Raw genomic sequence first — 18,723 nt, 5'->3', positions numbered from 1 at the left:
AATGCCCAGACAGCTCTACCAGAACCACCTCTCCCAAGGAATTTTCTTACTGCTTATATAACCTGAGGAGACGAGGAGGTCTTTCCATTGGAGGATAAAGTTGTAAAACAGTGTGCTATGGGCCAGGAGAATTCTAATTACTGTAAATATATACATTGCTATGTACCTCAGATCACTATCCAAAAACCTGTGATTGCCTTTTGTTGATAAATCAAATTTGAAACTTTGCAATTTCCATTAAAATCAAGATAGCATATTTTAGAGTGCCTGCTAATAGTTATAAATAATACTGGCCTTTACTTGCTATGTAAATTTATTTTGCTGGGAAAAGATAGCATTAAAGAGACGTGTCCTTGGTGAAAAAAAAAATTGAATTGTAATGGAAATTTCCAGGTGGAAAAGTAGTGTAGAGGAATTAAGGTGTTGCTGTTTCTCTTCTAATTCTGTGAAATTGTAGTGGTGGCTGACAGCCGTAGCATCAAAGAAAGATTGATGGGAAATATGTAAGTGAAATATATGTGCTCATACTCCATAAAATTATTTACTTCACTTGAATAAACATTTAGAACATCATTAAACCCAGGCAGTATTGGTTAATATTATATTTGTTATTTAAATAATAAGAACAAATCTTAAATGTTTGAAAAAAATCAGCATAAAGAGAGCATTGTTTGCTGAGCCAAAGAATACATAAAAATCAAACAGTGAAATATTTTTTGACATTTAGCCATTTGCATTTGTCAGATATATATGTGGCTCTTACATGTATAAGGAAATAAAGTATTTAATCAAATAAAGTGTTAGTTATTTTATTCCAGATCAATATATCTCCTTTCTCAGATAGTTAGCTTTAAGTACAAAGGCATTTCATTATTATCGATTTATCTTTTCTTGTCTTCAGTGTACACTTATCCTAGTTTATGCTTTGAGTTTTCCAATCTAAAGGCCAAGTTCCCTGCGTAAGTTACAGAATGTTTGACACTGCTGCCCGGCACATTTAGGATTTTGAAGCCAATAACTAAACTTCTAAATTTAGATCAAGCTAAAGTAGTGCACACAATTCTTGCAACTCTAGAGACTTCCTTTGAATCCTATGGAAATAAAGAAAATACTTTGCATGAATTTAGATGAAACTAATAATGACTCCAGAGGGCTTATTTCTCTCCTCTAATGCCGAGAATAAGCAAATGTATGCTTTATTTATTTATTTTTACTTATAAATTCTGCCGTCATCCCAAATACTGATTTTTTTTTTTTTTTTTTTTTTTGTACAATGTACTATTGCCTTACTCTGGTTTGCTCTCATCAGGTTGTCCAGACAAAAGCTTTGGATCCAAGTGTAAGAGCCCTCTAGGTGGATTTCAAGGATGCATGAGGCTCATCTCCATCAACAACAAAATGGTAGATCTGATTGCAGTCCAGCAGGGGTCCCTTGGCAACTTCAGTGACCTTCAGATAGACTCATGTGGCATCTCAGACAGGTAAAAGCCCCATATCTCCCCATTGACCTATTCAAAAATTTGAATATATATATATATATATATATATATATATATATACTGCCATCTATTACAACAGAAATGAATTGTATTTACATTGAAAATAAATCTAGCAATTGTTTTATATTAACATTTCAAATAATAATATTAACAATAGATATAATATAAGTGACTATGTTAATTACATATAAATATGCTACCATCCTACAAGGCTCATGCTGTTATGGTTTTATTTATTGTTTAATCGTGTGTGTGTATGTGTGTGTGTGTGTGTGAGATAAATCAGGTTATCATGATTGTACAGCAAACAATTTAACCACTGGGACATTTTCCCTGCCCTGCTATAGTTCTAGATGTTCATACATGTACCAAATCTGTATCATTAATCTCAATACCCTATGTCACCCAACCAATAAAATTGACTGTTAGGTACTAGTAAACCAGAGACATATGTGACAGGTTATCAAGCTGGCTTTGGGAACCCTGACTGTTGGTTATATTCAGATGCAGGGGAACAGGACTTGTGCTTATTCTAATGTTTGCTGTTACAGCCCATTAGTGTCTTCTGTGTAGGAGCAGGAGAATCACTCCCCCTTGGAATGCTGGGAGTATTGTATTGTTCACAGTGAGAGCATAACCCCATATACTCAGTAGGAGCACAGGCATGGGGCATAGCAAGGCGAGATTTGAGAGTTAATTATAGAGGATGAGCAACTTCTGACATAATAACCCACAGTTAGTAATAATTAAAAACTATAGGTAGGCCTGGGCCACTGTCGTGAAGGAGTCATACCAGCCGTGCTTTGTAACCAAGGTGGCTAAATTTAATTACTGAGTTTGATGGAATATCACACTATTGCAGATTTAAATCCATATACCAGACAAGCACATAAATGCTTATGACTATTTAAGCCTACCCTCCTGAAGTCTTGACAGTGGCTGTGTGAGAAATAGGAAAAAGAATGTGTGGGGAGGTTAGGTTGGCTAAGAAAGGAGTCCAGCTCCAAAGCCAGGAAGTCAGAATTGCATCCCTGCCAGATCATAGAGCATTATGGATATACATTCACATTATGGGTGGTTAATCTTTCATTCACACATAATAAATGGATCATTTAATGATTTAATAAATTATAATTTAAAGTAAATGAAAACATTAAGGTTTGACAGGAACTTAATACAGTACAACCTTTCTTTTTTTCTTTTTCTTTTCTCTTTTTACTTTTGAAAAGGTGTAGCTGGGTAGGATCAAAGTTACACATAAAGGCAGTATACATACAAAGACACAGGTGCTGCTCATATGTACATGGTTCTATATGCATGTCCTTTCAACTCATATAGTCTTTATATACTGTATCACACACACACACACACACACACACACACACACACACAGAGTTGTAAATGTTGTATATGTCACTTTTATTTCCTCAGATGAAAGGGTAAAATGAGAGCCATACCCAAGCTGTGTGAATGCACAGCTTGGGCTGAGCTCAGACCATTTTTTTTCTCTGTTCTTACTATCCCTAGGCCTAAGTCAGCAAGCTTTTAGCCTCTGTACAATCTAATGTTCTGAAATGACTGATTCAATCTAGCTTCTCTCAGCTTCTCGCTGAATTGTTCTGCTTGGTTTCAATGCTCTAATCTTCTGCCTCCTCATTCTCTGGCTTGTTCTGTCTTCACCTATGTCTACCTCATTTTCTCTGTAACCTGTCCCTGTGAAACTGTCCCAGGATAACTGTTATCCTTCACTCCTCTCCCCACTTTGTCTGACTGCCCCCCCCCCCACCGTGTGTCTGTCTGTCTGTCTGTCTGTCTGTCTGTCTGTCTGTCTGTCTGTCTTTCCTGTGTTGTTCTTGTGAGACTTGGGCATATTTTATCTCTGACAAATCTTTCTTTGCTTTCTCACTTTGTCTGCTCCTCAGTTAGACATTACTTTCAAACTTTCTTCTATAAACTAACCTTACCTTCATTGTTTGGGATTAAGAGTGCATCTGTATTACAGGAAGACCACACTGCAATTCAGAGCATGCCTGCCTTCCAGCAGGATAATAGAGATCTAGTATGATCCCTTGCCAAAGCAGCCATGTTGCTGGATTAAAATTCCTCTCTATATGCTCATTCTTAGCCACATGACTGAAAACTCCTTGCACACTCACTCAGCTTTCACACTGCTTTATAGGAACACATTCCCATGTATCCATAAACACATACCTATATCTGAACCATTCTCATACCCACACCAGACACGACCATCTTCATGCTTTTCACACGCACGTACCTCTTATCCAGTACCCTAGTACACTCTCTCTTGTAGAAGTGATTTATTCATCCTCTGTGGACATGAATCAGGGTTATCCTAAGTACAGAGATTGATGACTAAGGGACAAAGGCAGAATGACAGGATCAGTAGGACAGGACAGTTCCTGTCCCCAGATCTGGAGCAGAAACCTAGAGGGTTGTTGGGACACCCCTAACAGGTGTGAGCACACATTTCTTGTTACTTAGACCTGTGACACTTTTTTGGTTTAACTCCTAAATATGACTTTTTAAAAGCAACTCTTTAAAAATATCAAGAGTCCAGTAAAGATCATTATCCTAGCCATTGACCCCATTCCGTGAGAGTGGAACAGGCGATGGCCAATCCTTGGCCCTTCACTCTAAGTGTCCACTGTGCTATCTTCCAGCTGTGGTCATCCCGTCCATCTCAGTGAATGAATTTCTCCCCATAGTCCTCTACTCTTGCTCTCCTCTTTTCTATGGGAGACCATAAGCCCATTGAGCATCCCTGTGCTTTCACGTGGGTTTATTCCATGGTTTTGAAGATAATCACTTTAACTCTTGTGGCACAGAAAGCATGGCTTTGTGGGGAGGAGCTTGGCGAGTGAGTTGTGTGAGGAGAGGATTAGTTACTGCTCTGAATGTATGAGCCCTACAGGTAGTTAACGTTTAGTTCCCTTGGATGTGATAATGTTCTAGATCTAAAGCCAATACCATTCATTCCAGCCAAGCATTACATCCTATGAAAGCCTTTGAAATTGAAATTGTGCTGAACAGAGAATCTGGCTAAATGAAAATTTTGCCTGTCACTTCGGGTTTGGGTATGTCGATGGATGTGTTTGTTCAAAGTCATATGCAATGAAAATGGTGATGGAAACGTCTAGGAGAGAGATTTAGATGCTTGGGAAAATGGGTGGATGGATTGTTTGACTTTGTAGTGGAAGGACTAGCAAAGGGGGCAGTGTACAACACAGTTGTTTAGAGCCCTTGGCGCAAGCAAGAGTTCTGCCAGGCAGTACAGTTTGCATAGGTTACATGTTGGCCGACATTATCATACAGTGAACCTGGTAAAACTCACAATTCAGTCTTTCACATTTTATTTACAAATGTAAAAAGCCTCATGCAGATGAGTTTAAATTGAACAAAAAGAAAATGTGCCCAGTTAGCTTCTGGAAGGAAATCAAAGGGAAACAACCCATGCACTAGGACAATTAAAGACATTTTTGTTTCTTTTGATTTAAAGCAAAACCATTGAATCTTTCCCTTTTAAAAACAGTGTTAAGTCCTTTTAAAGAAAGGTCACCTTTGACCTTTTATGATTTAATTATAAACTAAGATTGCTACTCTTTTAATGTTTTTAAGTTCCTTTTTTATTAGGCTGTTATTGAGTTCAAATGCTTAAAAATTAAACAAGTTATGATAGTGTGCCTAAAGGGCTCCTACATACGTATAAGAACACTAAATATGTATGAAATTACTAGGTGCAGAAGTATATAGCTTTAAAGAAGAACTACTTTAAAGTTGTGTTCATGTGCAGGGTGTTGTGCTATAAGCACTTGGAGGGCAGAAGCAGTTTTATCTCTGAGTTAGAGGCCAGCCTGGTCTACATAGTGAGTACCAGGCCAGCCTGGTCTACATAGTGAATTCCAGGGCAACTAGAGCTAGAATGAGACCCTGTATCAACAACCCTCTGCCAGAAAGATTTGTAAATACAGAGTCATGTTTGCAGTAAGACTTTCTAGATAGTGAGACTACAGGTGACCTCTCATCTTTTGTTCTGTGTACAGTGGACATCTATTTTTTAATCAAGGGGGAAATCAATAACACTATTTTCTGTTAACATTGGAAAAGGCATATAAGCAAAACATCAAGATGCATCTTCAGATCTGATAAAGGAGGCAGCAAAAAGTCCATCACAAATACATTCTGGCAGCCTCTGTAGTTTATATTATTATTTTTTTTAAAATTGAAAATGGATGAGAGCATTGGAAGCTGTGGTCTCAATATATGATTCATTCTAAACTCTGAAAAACATCAAAGCTCTAATCAGCTGTCTGAGTCTAAACTAGAAGTTCACAAATGACATTTGTACATGGTACTTTACCTGTGTCAAGATAATTTCTTCTATAGTGCCTCTAAAGCAAAGCTATCACTGACATTTCCATTCAAAAAATAATGCTAGGGCTGGAGAGATGGCTCAGTCTGTAAAGTGTTTGGCTCACAAGCATGAGGACTTGAGCTCAGAGCCATGCATGGCACATTTGTAAAAGGCCAAGCACAGCAGCATGCCTCTGTGACCTCCACATTTGGGGTGGGGGTGGGTCATAGACAGTTTGATCCTTAGAGCTCCTTGCCCCGGCGGTCTAGCCCAGTTGGTGAACTTGGGTTCCATGAGAGATCCTGGCTCTCAAAAACCAAGATGAAGTGCAATCAAGAAAAGTCACCATGTGACCCTTTGCTCCCCACATACACCTGCACACATATGCATGTGTACCTGCAGACACACAAATGCATACACTACATGTACACACGACATCCTACACACGGACCACTCATATACAGATTTTAAAAACGAGTGATGTCAGCTACAGTGGAGAGACATAGCCCAGCACTACCAGCAGTAGTAGTCTGACGAATCCCTACCTTAGGAACCTCCAGTTATGTAAAGCTAGATTTTTGGCTACACTGCTGAAAAGAACTGGGGACAAGTCAGAGTGAAATAGAGCTAATGATTTTATAAAGAATTGGGAAGCAACAGTGCATCCTCCAGACCTAAGTGTTGGTATTTAGAGAATTTAGAGAGAGACATGAGGACAATACAGAACTAAGACATGGTGCAATCTGAGAGAGAGAGAGAGGAGGGGAGAGGGGGAGGGAGGGGAAAGGGGAAGGGAGAGGGAGAGGAGAGGGAGGTCTTTACAAAGACCCACACATGCATGCACATGCACACATACATGAAAAACTCTGAAGCTTCCTAAGTAATGTTGCTTCAAGAATGTAATTTACAACAAAGTTTTAAAATGTAAAAAACAAAACAAAACAAAAAACTACACAAATCGGTTTATTTTTTTCTTATCTTAAATCATCTCCTTTTGTGAGTCAAATTATAAGGTCCCTTTTTACCAGGTATGCTATTTAAGTTCAGAGAACGAGAGGAGTGTAGCTACAGTTAAGCTCAAAGGCATATTCATTCTGGATTGAAGTAAGCATATTTCAGCCCTTCACTTTGGGATGTATTTTTAAAAGTAAGCACTGCAAAAATTTAAAAATATTAAAATTATGTTTATGTGTGTGTATGTGTGTGCGCGCGTGCATGTATGTTAGCTGTATGGAGGACAGAAAACAATTGGCAAGAGTCAAGTCTCTTCTTCCTCTGTGTGAGTTCTGGGGGATCAAACTCAGGTCATCAGGCTTGGTAGCATGTGCTTTTAGCCTCGGAGACATCTCTGTATGAAATTCTAATTGCATCAGTTGTTTTGAGGTTCCTTGACACGTATTTAGCAGAAAGCAACACAGATTTCAGTGCAAGGAGCTTCCTTCCTTCCAAGGCCCCTTACTATCTTCTGTCTTTCCATCCTGCCTCAGGTCCAAAGAATGTAATGAGAATTTTATTTCCTAGCAGTTGATTGTCAACCTGATTATGTCACACCTGTTTGCCATTCAGTATTTATGGAAATTAATTAGATTCCTGCCCTTCTATGGAGACAAAGAATACAGGTTCTGTCATTGTTATTGGCACCCCAGCATCTCAAAGGGGTAGTCCTGCAGAGAGCACCTTCCTAGTTCAGAAAACTAGTAAGAGGTTGGAGAAGATTTATTCCTCAAAGGGACCAAGAAATAATTCACAGTTGAATGTTTTCTAATAGAAATGCTCTAAAGAGAGGCTGGTAAAAGACTATAGCTTACAAGAAACTCAGCTAGCATTTATCCAAGCTGAGGGCAATGTTGGAACCGTCTAAGTCCACCAGGGGTGTTTCAGCCTTCAGCAGAAGGTCCCCAACTTCTTCTCTCAAGATTCTTCCAAGTGTTTTAGACAATTGTCACTAAGCCCCGTTGTTGAAAGATAAACCTGACTCTTTGATTTTTATACAGGAGCTGTCTGCCACAATGAGAAATATTAGGTATCTTGGGGAAGGGGAGGTGCTTCTAAGTTAAAAACAAAATCTACTTATGGCAAGGTCAAGAATTTGGTCACTAGCACCCATCTCAGGTCGTCTATAATCACCTGAGACTCCAGTTTCCCAGAACCCCATACCCTCCTCAGACACCAGCACTCGCATGTGCACAAATCCACATGCTCTCTCTGTCTCTCTGTGTCTCTGTGTCTGTGTCTATCTCTGTCTCTCTCTCATACACACATACATACACACACCTATACACATAATTAAAAATAAAATAAATTCTTAAAATGTTAGCTATATGAGATGATGTATACATTAATGTGCTCATGCTCTTTTCAATATATACACCATGATTCCTCTGATGTAAAGTGATGCATATAAGTTGAAAAGAAATATTTTAATTAAATGCAATTGTTTTAGTCTTTGGACTGCTAATCTGTACAGGACCCTGTACAACTTTTCAAAGCCTAGAGTCAGATCAAATGATGGGCTTGGCTCACTTCCTTTGTTCCCTATAGGTTTCCCATGATCCTCTGTTTTTAAAAGTATATTATTCATGATGCAGCTTCTCAAACATAGGTTGTGATTAACAGAATGTGTTATGATTTAATGTTGGAACTGAGCTACTTCAACTGGGTAAGCCTACTGTGCTTGGTAGCTGTTGAATAGGGCTGTTATTTCTCTTGGAAAGTTACAATAACCAGGATAGTTCTCATGAGTTAGATTCAACAGCAGAGAACAGCCTAACACTGCTTGGCATGGATGGATACTGGGCATGCTTGGGCATTTCCAAGTCGGTGAATATCCTTTCCTATCCCTTCTCTCTTTCCTTACTCTTTCTTCAGTCAATGATGGAATGCTATTTTCTGGAAGCTGTTCATAGTCTAGCTAGCACTGAGTCCACAATATGTCACTTAGGGGACATAAAGAGCTATTATATGGTGATATGTGTTCACAAGTAGTCAGAGAATTGGCCAAACCCAAAGGACTTTAATGCCCCAAGGTTTAGTTCTGTGAGTTAAATTCCTCAATACCAGACTGTGTAACCATTGGTCATGTGGAATTTACTCTCTATGTGGTCAATATCCTTGTGTCACGTGACCATTTATGACTGATGATCAATACTCTGTGGTATCTCACCATGATTAACAGCATCTTCTCTTCCTTTTAGGTGTTTGCCCAACTCGTGTGAGCATGGTGGTGAATGTTCTCAGTCTTGGAGCACCTTTCATTGTAACTGCACAAACACGGGGTATACAGGAGCCACTTGTCACAGCTGTAAGCCATACACACCTGCTTGCCCTTGTGCCTTCAGCTTCCTTTGTATTGCTTTCTTTGGTATCTGTGCCTATGTGATCTGTGTGACCTTGTATTGGGATACATACCTTGAATTTCAGTACCCCTGTGGTTTCTAGTTTATAGTCCACATGTCATTTCCCCTCTGGTTTCTATATTCTAGTCCACATGTCATTTCATAAGATCAACAAAATAGAAATATATAGTATAAAACAAAAAAGAAGGGGAGAGTCAGATAATTGGAAAGGACAAAAATATGTACTGAAATTTAAAAAAAGATAGCTAAGGAATAATTAAATAAGATGTAGACTGTTTGAGCACTTTCTGCTACCTAACCTGGACAGCATTTGACTGGGAACTTTCTAGAAGAATAGTATATGTTGAATTAGGGCCACTTACAGATTCCTTGTTGATTCCATGAAATAAAAATATTTTCAGAAGCAGTGTTGGATAGGCTGGTCTGGGAGGGCTCTCATATGGAGACTGACTCGTCAAGTATCATCCAAGAGAGTGGTATTCCATTTGGGCGTTGATAAGTGAATACCATAGACTGACTGGCTTAGGTATAGTCTAAATTGGTTTCTTACAGTTTAGAGGCTGGAAATTCAAGTTCACAGGAGTTCAAAGCTTTGGCTTCCCTGCTTCCTGGTTCACAGACTGTCAATTTCTCCCAGTGTTCTCACACAATTCTAAGAGTGATAGGTCTCTCTATGAGCCCTGTTACCTATCTTTCATTAAGACTTTACTCCCATGACCTCACAACCCAGAGAAACCCTATCCCCTAAACCACACTATTAAGAATGAGTCTCCTTTAAGATCTCTTTAATGAGGTTGATGGCAACTAAGTGGGACAGACAATTATTATAGTAATCATAGTTAGTTTTGTTGTGCTTTTTTTTTTTTTTTTTTTTTTTGAGACAGGTTTCTCTGTATAGCCCTGGCTGTCCTGGAACTCACTTTGTAGACCAGGCTGGCCTCGAACTCAGAAATACCCCTGCCTCTGCCTCCTGAGTGCTGGGATTAAAGGCGTGTGACACCATGCCCGGCTTTATTATGCATCCTGTAAATTCCAAGCATAGGCTTGGTATTTTATACATGCTAAGTCAGTTGATTCTGATATCTCCCTCTTAGGTCAGTACTGTTATTGGTCTAGTTAACTCATGATATAATTCAGGGATATTAATAAACTTCCCAAGTTGGTTTACAGAGGGTAGGCAGAATGAAGAAGCTCCAGGGCCTGAGGTCACAGCATATATATATATATATATATATATATATATATATATATATATTCTATATTATAAATCATGTGCCCTTTTTCTACTGAAATATTTACTTAAGCTGCAAGCCTTATGTTATTTTTGTAGTCTACTTGTTCAATACATGTTCAACAAGGGAGTGGCCCAAATGCCCATCCCCACATCCACTTTTTATGTTATTTCTCAAATTCTGAGCAATGCAGAAGCAGAGGTTGATCTGAAGCAAGAGTGTCCATTGCAAAGTCAATTGCCATACAACCTTGGGAAGGTCAACTACACAGCTCATTGTTTTGTGTCTCTACTTGAGTGGGAGTCAGAATCCTTGGCTCTCATCTCTGCACATGCTATAGAGGACTCCAAGAGGTTCTAGTTCAAGAGTAGAGAGACTGTGTTCAAGAGAGTCTGTTGACCCTATTAGTCCCTCATGAGTCCATAGCCAGGTATTGAATATATATATATATTGCAATCTTTCCTTGGATCTTACCAAAAAAGTGCTCACTGGAGATGAAGCCTCATCTAAACTGTCACCAGAGGCTAAGTTACTCAACCATGTCACTCAGCTATTGAAGGACAGTGTATTTCATTTTTTCTTAAATATCCTTTGCCATCTCCATTATAATAAATGACTCAAGTCTGAAAGCTATTAAATACATTGGAATTGACTCTGCTTGTTTTATTGTTATTAATATGTGAGTGTAAATATAAACACAAACATCTCTGAGGAGAAACTTGAATGGGATAGAAAGGTCATTGAACATATTAAAAAATTAACAGGATAGGTCCATGAGCAAGATATTTAAACAGAGCTGAAGGAGTTTGGTCCACATGTTCTGAGAAACAGGGCTAGAACAATGCTGTTAGTCATAGTACAGCAGCAAAGGTGAAATCTTCTAGAAGATTCCCTTGGAATCTTAGTACTCAGCTAGTGAAGGCAGAGGCATCATGGCTTGGAGGCTAGACTGGACTAACAGTGAGAGTTTGTCTTCAAAAAGAAAAGGGTTGAATTAGGAAATACCCATCATGCCATAGACGATCAAGCAGTGAACATTAACGCTAAGGTATTTCCCATTTAGGTCTAGGGAGATGGCTCATCAGTTGAGCACAAGTGCTGCTCTTATGAAGGATCTTTATTCTGTTATCACTGCCCTCTTGAACCAACTCACAAGCTTCTACTACAACTCCATTTCCAAAGGAACCAACTCTTTTGACCTCCTAAAGCCCCTGAACTTATACACACATATTCTACCACACACAAATACATATAATTAGTAAAACAGTGCGCCTGGAGAGTTGGCTCAACATTTAAGAGCATGCACTGCTCTTCTAGAGGATCTGACTTCAGTTTCTAACACCTAGACCAGGTGGCCAAAACTTCAGAGAGATCTGACTCTCTGGGCCCCTGTATCTGGCTTGTAGTATCTGTATTCACACACACACATGCCCATACACACACACACACACACACACACACACACACACACACACACCTTCATGTAATTAAAAATAATAAAAGTAAATCTTAAAACATATAAAAAATAAATTTTAAGAAGGTCTAATTTCCTTGTCCATTCGTGTGCTTTTGGAAGCTTATCACCATCCCAAAGTTATGTTTATATCTCTGGCAACCACTTGTAAGGCATTTATAACCATATGCATATGCTCCCTGGAATATAAAACTAACCATTTTACATGCCCACTTCAGTGAACAATGCAAATATAGCCACAAAACACTGGGTCCTTATGTCTCTATCTATGTCATTTAAATAGGAAGAAATGACACCGTCATATTGCAGAGCAATAATATAGAAGGGAGGTTCCAGGATATTCTGAACAATTTATAACTTTTCACAAATTAGCTGTGATGTCTCATGTCGTCCAAACATTCATTAACACAATTTTCAAAAATTTAAAATTGATTTGAGGGAGGCTATCCAGAGGTTTCTTTTTGTATTTCAGACTTCATGGAATTAAAAACCTAATGGAAGTTACTAGAACATTTGGCCAGGCATTCAATGAGAAGTGTGCACTTCGCAGATGTTAATATCAAGCCTTATGCATGGCAAATATACACTCCTATAATAAAAAATTCAATTATGGATCACAACACAATGAGACCACTTGGGGGCATATTTCATATGAATATTTGCTCTGCTTTGAATCTTAATTGTGTTGAATGCTCATTAAAGAGCATTAGAGAAGTTTCATAATTACATTTAAAACTATAGATGAGGAACTTTGCAAATCATTTTCCCCCTTCAAAGAAAAATGTTTACCTCTAAGTTGATGTGAGAAAGTAACATAGTTCACATATTATTTAAAATATCCCCACTGCATAATTATTGGGCAGCACCTGATTAGCTCTGAAGGTTATGATATTGTACTTCAGATGTTAGGTTATTACAAGGTGATACTAGAATTAGATATTCTGAAATGGGTACCACAAGATACCACATTATACTTACAAAGGTCTTAACATTTAAATAGCTGTCTTCCCTTCTCTCCTTCTTTCTACCATAAAAAGTAGGTTAAATTTTCATTTTGATCTAATAGTCTTCTCCTTTGGAGATAAAAACGTCATAAAATACAACCTCAATTTTTGTATGTTAGCCATCTCATCCATATTAATTTGTAAAAAAAAGAAGGATGGATTTTGTTTTAAAATATAAATATTACCTGTTCCCTTGGCCAGTGATGTGCATAGATTTGGGGATCTACTGTAAATCTTTCAAATTTTGAGAGATTTTTTTCATGTTATTTCATTCATGATCTCTCTCTCTCTCTCTCTCTCTCTCTCTCTCTCTCTCTCTCTCTCTCTCTCTCTCTCTCTCTCTCTTTCTCTCTCTCTCAGCTGTCTATGAGCAGTCATGTGAAGCCTATAAGCACCAAGGAAATGCTTCTGGATTCTACTACATAGACTCAGATGGGAGTGGTCCTTTGCAGCCATTCCTCTTATACTGCAATATGACTGGTAAGTTAACACACGTCCACTGACTAGATAAATCTGCTTTAATAGACTGATTGCACAAAAATTAAAATGAAATAAGTATAACATCAATCTGATTTGCAACATGACTGAAGTAGATTATTAGTTTTAGTTTCCTCACTGTTGCTGTGATTAAACACCCTGACAAAAGGTACCTTAGGAGAGAAAGGGTTTATGGTAGCTTACAATTCCAGATTCTGGTGTATCTTTTGGGGGAAGTCATGGCAACAGGATCTTGAGGCAGCTAGTTACATCAGATCCACAGTCAGGAAAAGAGGTTATGAATACATCCTTGCTCAGTGCTCAAGCTAGCTTTTTCTGCACTTACACAGTCTAGCAAATGTAATGATGCTACCCATAGTGGCCCGAGTCTTCCCAGGAGATAATCATCCACAGACAGGCACACAGACCAACCTTCCCTACATAATTCCTCATTGGAACTCTCTTCCCAGGAGATTCTTGATTGTAGCAAGATGATAATTAAAACTAAGCATCACAGTACTATTTAGTAAAACACAACATAAATATTTAACAGATGTGTTAGTTAAATGTTAATAATTTACAATATTGTTAGTCTGTGTGCAAGTGGTGACTGAGCCATGTTCCTAAGGATAAGCGTTTCCTATTGTGTCTCAAAACACAGCCGTTGTCAGAGCAATCAATGCTTAGGAAAGAAAGATCTGGAAAAAACAAGAGCCATTGTTTTAAATATGTGTAACTATGAAATTTATTTGTTTTCTAGAATTCCTATTCTACATAAATTCAGACATAAATTAGCAGTCACAGGAAAAAATGGGTTTGATTAAATTCAACATCTACCCACGATTCAAAAAGAGCCAGAGTGCTCAGAAAGATCTGTTAACATGGGTATCAGCTTGTAACTATTGAGAACTTTCCCCATCTTGCCAGTGTGAACAGCTTTCTTATGGGGGGGTCTTAGCCAGTACAATTGGTAGAAAAAGCACAAGGATGGGAAAGAATGGCCTATAATTTTCATTATTCATGGATTATTAAAGTACATATTAAAATATTCTGGAGAACCCTAGTAAATGATTTTAATTCATAATAATTACATACAGAAAAATAAATAATAAATATAAATAATAAATACAGATAAATAAATACATAAGATTATTTGTTTCTATATACTAGTAGTATGCAATTAGAAAATGACCTTTTAGAAGATGGAATCTCCAACGCCTCAAAACTCTCAAACACACGGTTAAAAAAATACAACAGAGGATTTTCAAGGCTTCTCACAGATAGGTATAAAATGTTCTTTATACAATTTAAAATCCTAGAGGTAGAGAGGAATATAAAATTTTCATTAATTAAGAGACTCAACATTATAAAAATGTCAGTTCTTGCAAGATTGATATTGATTTTTAGTACAAACCTAAATTAAAATTCCAGTGGGGTATTTGTTTGTAGGTTGGTGTGTTTATTTTGGTGAGAATGGATAAGCATATTATATACTTTATGAGCACAAAGGAAAGGGTCAGAAATAAGTCAGTCTTGAAGAACAGAGCTGAAGGACTCAGTTGTAGCAGGTATAATAAACATTAGTAAATAGAGAAAAAAAAGACTTCATAAATAGTTTCATTCATGTTGAAATAACTGATGTTTTATCAAAATGAGAGAAATGGACAATGAGAAAAAGGTAACCATTTCAACAATTGGCACCAAGGGGAATTGTATATAAATGTCAAAAAAGAGGGCACATCTATCTTTCTTTCATCAAATACAAAAGGAGAATTCTAGGTATGCTGTTTTGTCCAATGTTAGCCATATAATACTCTAAGTTGATTTAGATTAATTCCAAGGTTCAATGATTTCAAATGCATTTTATCAATGCAAGCAAATATAAGTACTTTAACTAAACCCAATAATTGTCAGTCAAATTTTAACTGCTGAGTCACGTATGGCTAGTAAGGGTTATGCTGGCCTTCATGGCATAGATAGTCTACATCAGTGCAGGAAGTAACACCTCACAGTGCTGTGGTTAGACATCCATAGCAGTAAGGGAACGATAGGAAGGGAAGGGGGCAATTCTGAGTCGAGTCACACGTTGTTGTGGAGGGAGATTTCCTACTGAAAAGTCTAGTTGTGGATATCTGAAGAAAGAAACTTCTAGATAGAAACAATGGCAAATGCCAACTCCTAAGACCTCCAGGCATCCCAGCAATGAACCCAAGTTAGCTTGGAGTATGGCCAGTGAGTGGGGCATAGTAAAAGATAAGAAGAGATTCAAACAAAGGGCAGAAGAAGAGGGAGAGTTATGTGGTCCTTACTATAGAGTCTTAAAGTCGTTGGGTATTGTCCCTAGTGAGGGGAAACGTATTTAGAGCACAGTCCTATATAGTGTATACAGCCCGAACTCCTTTGATAGGACCATAGTTGCTCTCACATTGGCAAATGCCTGTCCAGGGGCAAAGAACCAATAGATAGAGCATTAAAGTTAGGAGGCCATTTAGGAAGCACCAATGTATCAGTTACTTTCTTACTATTTTAATAAAACTAAGGCAATGTATAGAAGTGGCTGGGTTTGTAACATTTTTAGGGAGTGAGATTCCACAATAGCAGGACAGAGGTAGCAGGCAGCAGGTGGCTGGAGCCTTAGTCAGGAACTCGTATCTCAACCACAAACAGGAAGCAGAGAGCAAGTGGCATAACCTGACCTCAGTGACATACTTTCCCCACATCTCTTTTCCCAGTCCTTCTCAAAAAGAACCACCAGCTGCAGACCAGGTATTCGAATTCTAGAGGCTTATGGGGGAACAGCCCATCCAGTCACCACCAGTCACCACCGCAGGTATCCAGTGACAAGCTGGTCCTGGTGCTATTGCCCTTGACCAATAGCAATGCAGATGGGGAAAGGAGACCAGCTAGCCCTGTGTGTGTGGCATACATATGAGATGTAAGAAAGCAAGAAGAAGCATGATATACATGGACAACCAAAGTCCTTGCATTACTGGAGATAAGATCAGGAAAAAAAAAACCTTTGAGGAATGGACATCAGAAATTTCACTTAACTATTTTAAGTTGACAATTTCTTGTCACAGTCAAACAAGATGTGAAGGAGACGGCTGAACAGAAGATAACAATAGGTCTATACTAATATACAATTCTAAAAACCACAGGTCAGTGGTTAATCCTGGGCTATTGATTTTTTGTGGTGTGAGAATTACTGTAGAACATATCTTTAGAGAGTTTTCAAATGCATTGGTTGGTGGCTTCATGAATTGGCAACCGCTGAGGAAACAGTTCTCGAGACCAAACCAATCTAAAACACACGCTGATTCGACAGGCTTGCCTCCCATGTGTGACTGTACAGTCTGCAGGTTACAAATTCCCAGACAGTAGCCAGGAGTTTCCTTCTCTGAGGTCAGGAGGGGCATAGAACCGTAACAGTCCTTCAAAATGGTTATTTTATGGGTACAGATTTGGATGTGCTGTTTGAGACATCTGCTTCTCAGATTTTTGTCTGCTCTGTAAATTTAGATATACTCACTGTGAAAAAAAAATTTTCACAAAGAACAAAGGATGAATCTGTCTATGTAAGATACACACTTCAGTGTTCCCACGAATGCTTTATGAGCTATTTGTCTACATATGAGGTATTTGTTGTGATTCTGAAAAATATGACCTATGCAAATTAATTAATATCTCTGGTATCTGAGGCTTACACACACACACACACACACATACACACAGAGAGAGAGAGAGAGAGAGAGAGAGAGAGAGAGAGAGAGAGAGAGAGAGAGAAAGAGAGAGAGAGAGAAAACAGCAGAGAGTGAGGTAGTAGATAGGAGGGATCATTTATTGATTTATGGTTAGTCATGTTCCATAAAGTCACATGGACATTAGATTAAAAAATACTAAATCATTGCTCCTAAGCAGAACATAGTAAGATAGGTTTGCAAGAGCCCTCTGGTAACAGCATTCCCCTCAATAGATCAATATTTAATCCTTTATATGTGTTTAAGGTAAAAGACATTATACATACACATACCCATTATGCGCGTGTGTACACACACACACACACACACACACACAGTCACACAAACACAGTCATACAAACACGGATGCATGCATGCATGCATGCACACACATAGGGAAAGAGGAAAGAGATCTGTGATTCATTAAAATTGAATTCATGACCCAAAGCATTGGAACCCAAGGCAGAGCAGTAGTCCTCTAACTTGTTTTATGTTCAGATCATGGTTTGAGCTTAATGATGATTCTCAGTACCTCAGCAGTATTAGGGGGGCATTTTAAACAGCAATACCGTCAGCTAGAAGAGAGAAAGGGAAGGATTACAAGATAGATCATAACTCCATTCACTTCCAATATGAAAACTGAAGCGAGAGGCAGGGAGCAGCTGTTTCTTCAGCTCTGGCTGAACTCAATTTTTGCTACTCTGTGCATGACTACAAATGACTAGAAAATTTCAGGGTTACACATAAATTTCCAGCAAGTGGATGAATTCACAAATAATAAAGATCTATAAATGATGGGATCAACTACCTCACATGCTACTATGGATATTAATTCAGGCATGCCTCACCATATGCAAATTGCTGAATTATGCCTGCCAGATGTTGAGGGCAGAGACACAGTTGTTCAGGGACAGCTCCTTGTCTCTGGAAGCCTCAGAATATTGAAACATAGTCCAACAAAAGAGGGAACTCAGAATATAACAACCCCAGCCAGAGGTCGGAGAAGCACTTGTGACAGTGTGAGAGTCCCCTTGGCTTCTACTTTTGCAAACGAGGACACTAAGACTTAGCAAATGTCAGTGTGACAGGCTGATGGTATCAGGTGGAACAGGCAAGAACTTAAATCTCGGTCCTTTTTTTTTTTTCTTGCAGCCCGAAGCCTTCCCCCACTTTGATCAGTACCCTGTTGTGTGTCTCTTCTTGTTACCCAAATCAGGTATAGCCGTCAAGAAAACCAGGCACACTGCTGAATCAGTAGCTTGCAAATGTGTGACTTAGAAAACTAATAGAAGTTTGAAATCACTGTGAAGGAAAAGATTCCAAGTGGATTAAAAATAAGTCTAAGCATTACAAGCTAACTGACGCAAGCAAATAAACAAAAGTCTGTATTTCCAATGGATAGTTTCTTAAGTCACATTAAAGACGGACATTTCTTTGCCAATTGGGCTTCCTAAATATAATTTGAAAATAGAATTAGATCAGTCCCCGGGAATGTAGCTGTTTGGTGGAAGGTGGTTTTATTCTATTCTAAACTCACCGTGTTTGCTGGGATGAAATAGTTTCACCTTT

General features: G+C 38.4%; 1 protein-coding gene across 2 annotated transcripts in view; it reads left to right on the top strand.

The window, feature by feature from the left end:
* Cntnap4 (contactin associated protein family member 4) overlaps positions 1-18,723 on the top strand; it is a 289,760-nt gene that overhangs the window by 197,825 nt on the left and 73,212 nt on the right. For both annotated transcript variants that reach the window (XM_021169778.2, XM_029480968.2), the window contains 3 exons: positions 1,310-1,481; positions 9,069-9,175; positions 13,301-13,420. In XM_021169778.2, the coding sequence (XP_021025437.1) occupies positions 1,310-1,481; positions 9,069-9,175; positions 13,301-13,420 (399 nt within the window). The remainder of the gene's footprint in view (positions 1-1,309; positions 1,482-9,068; positions 9,176-13,300; positions 13,421-18,723) is intronic.

This window comes from Mus caroli, unplaced genomic scaffold, assembly GCF_978045245.1.
Source record: "Mus caroli unplaced genomic scaffold, Mus_caroli_1 scaffold_10, whole genome shotgun sequence".
Lineage (NCBI taxonomy): Eukaryota > Metazoa > Chordata > Mammalia > Rodentia > Muridae > Mus > Mus caroli.
The sequence above is the reverse complement of the archived record's forward strand: the minus strand, read 5'-3'. Positions and strand labels throughout refer to the sequence as shown.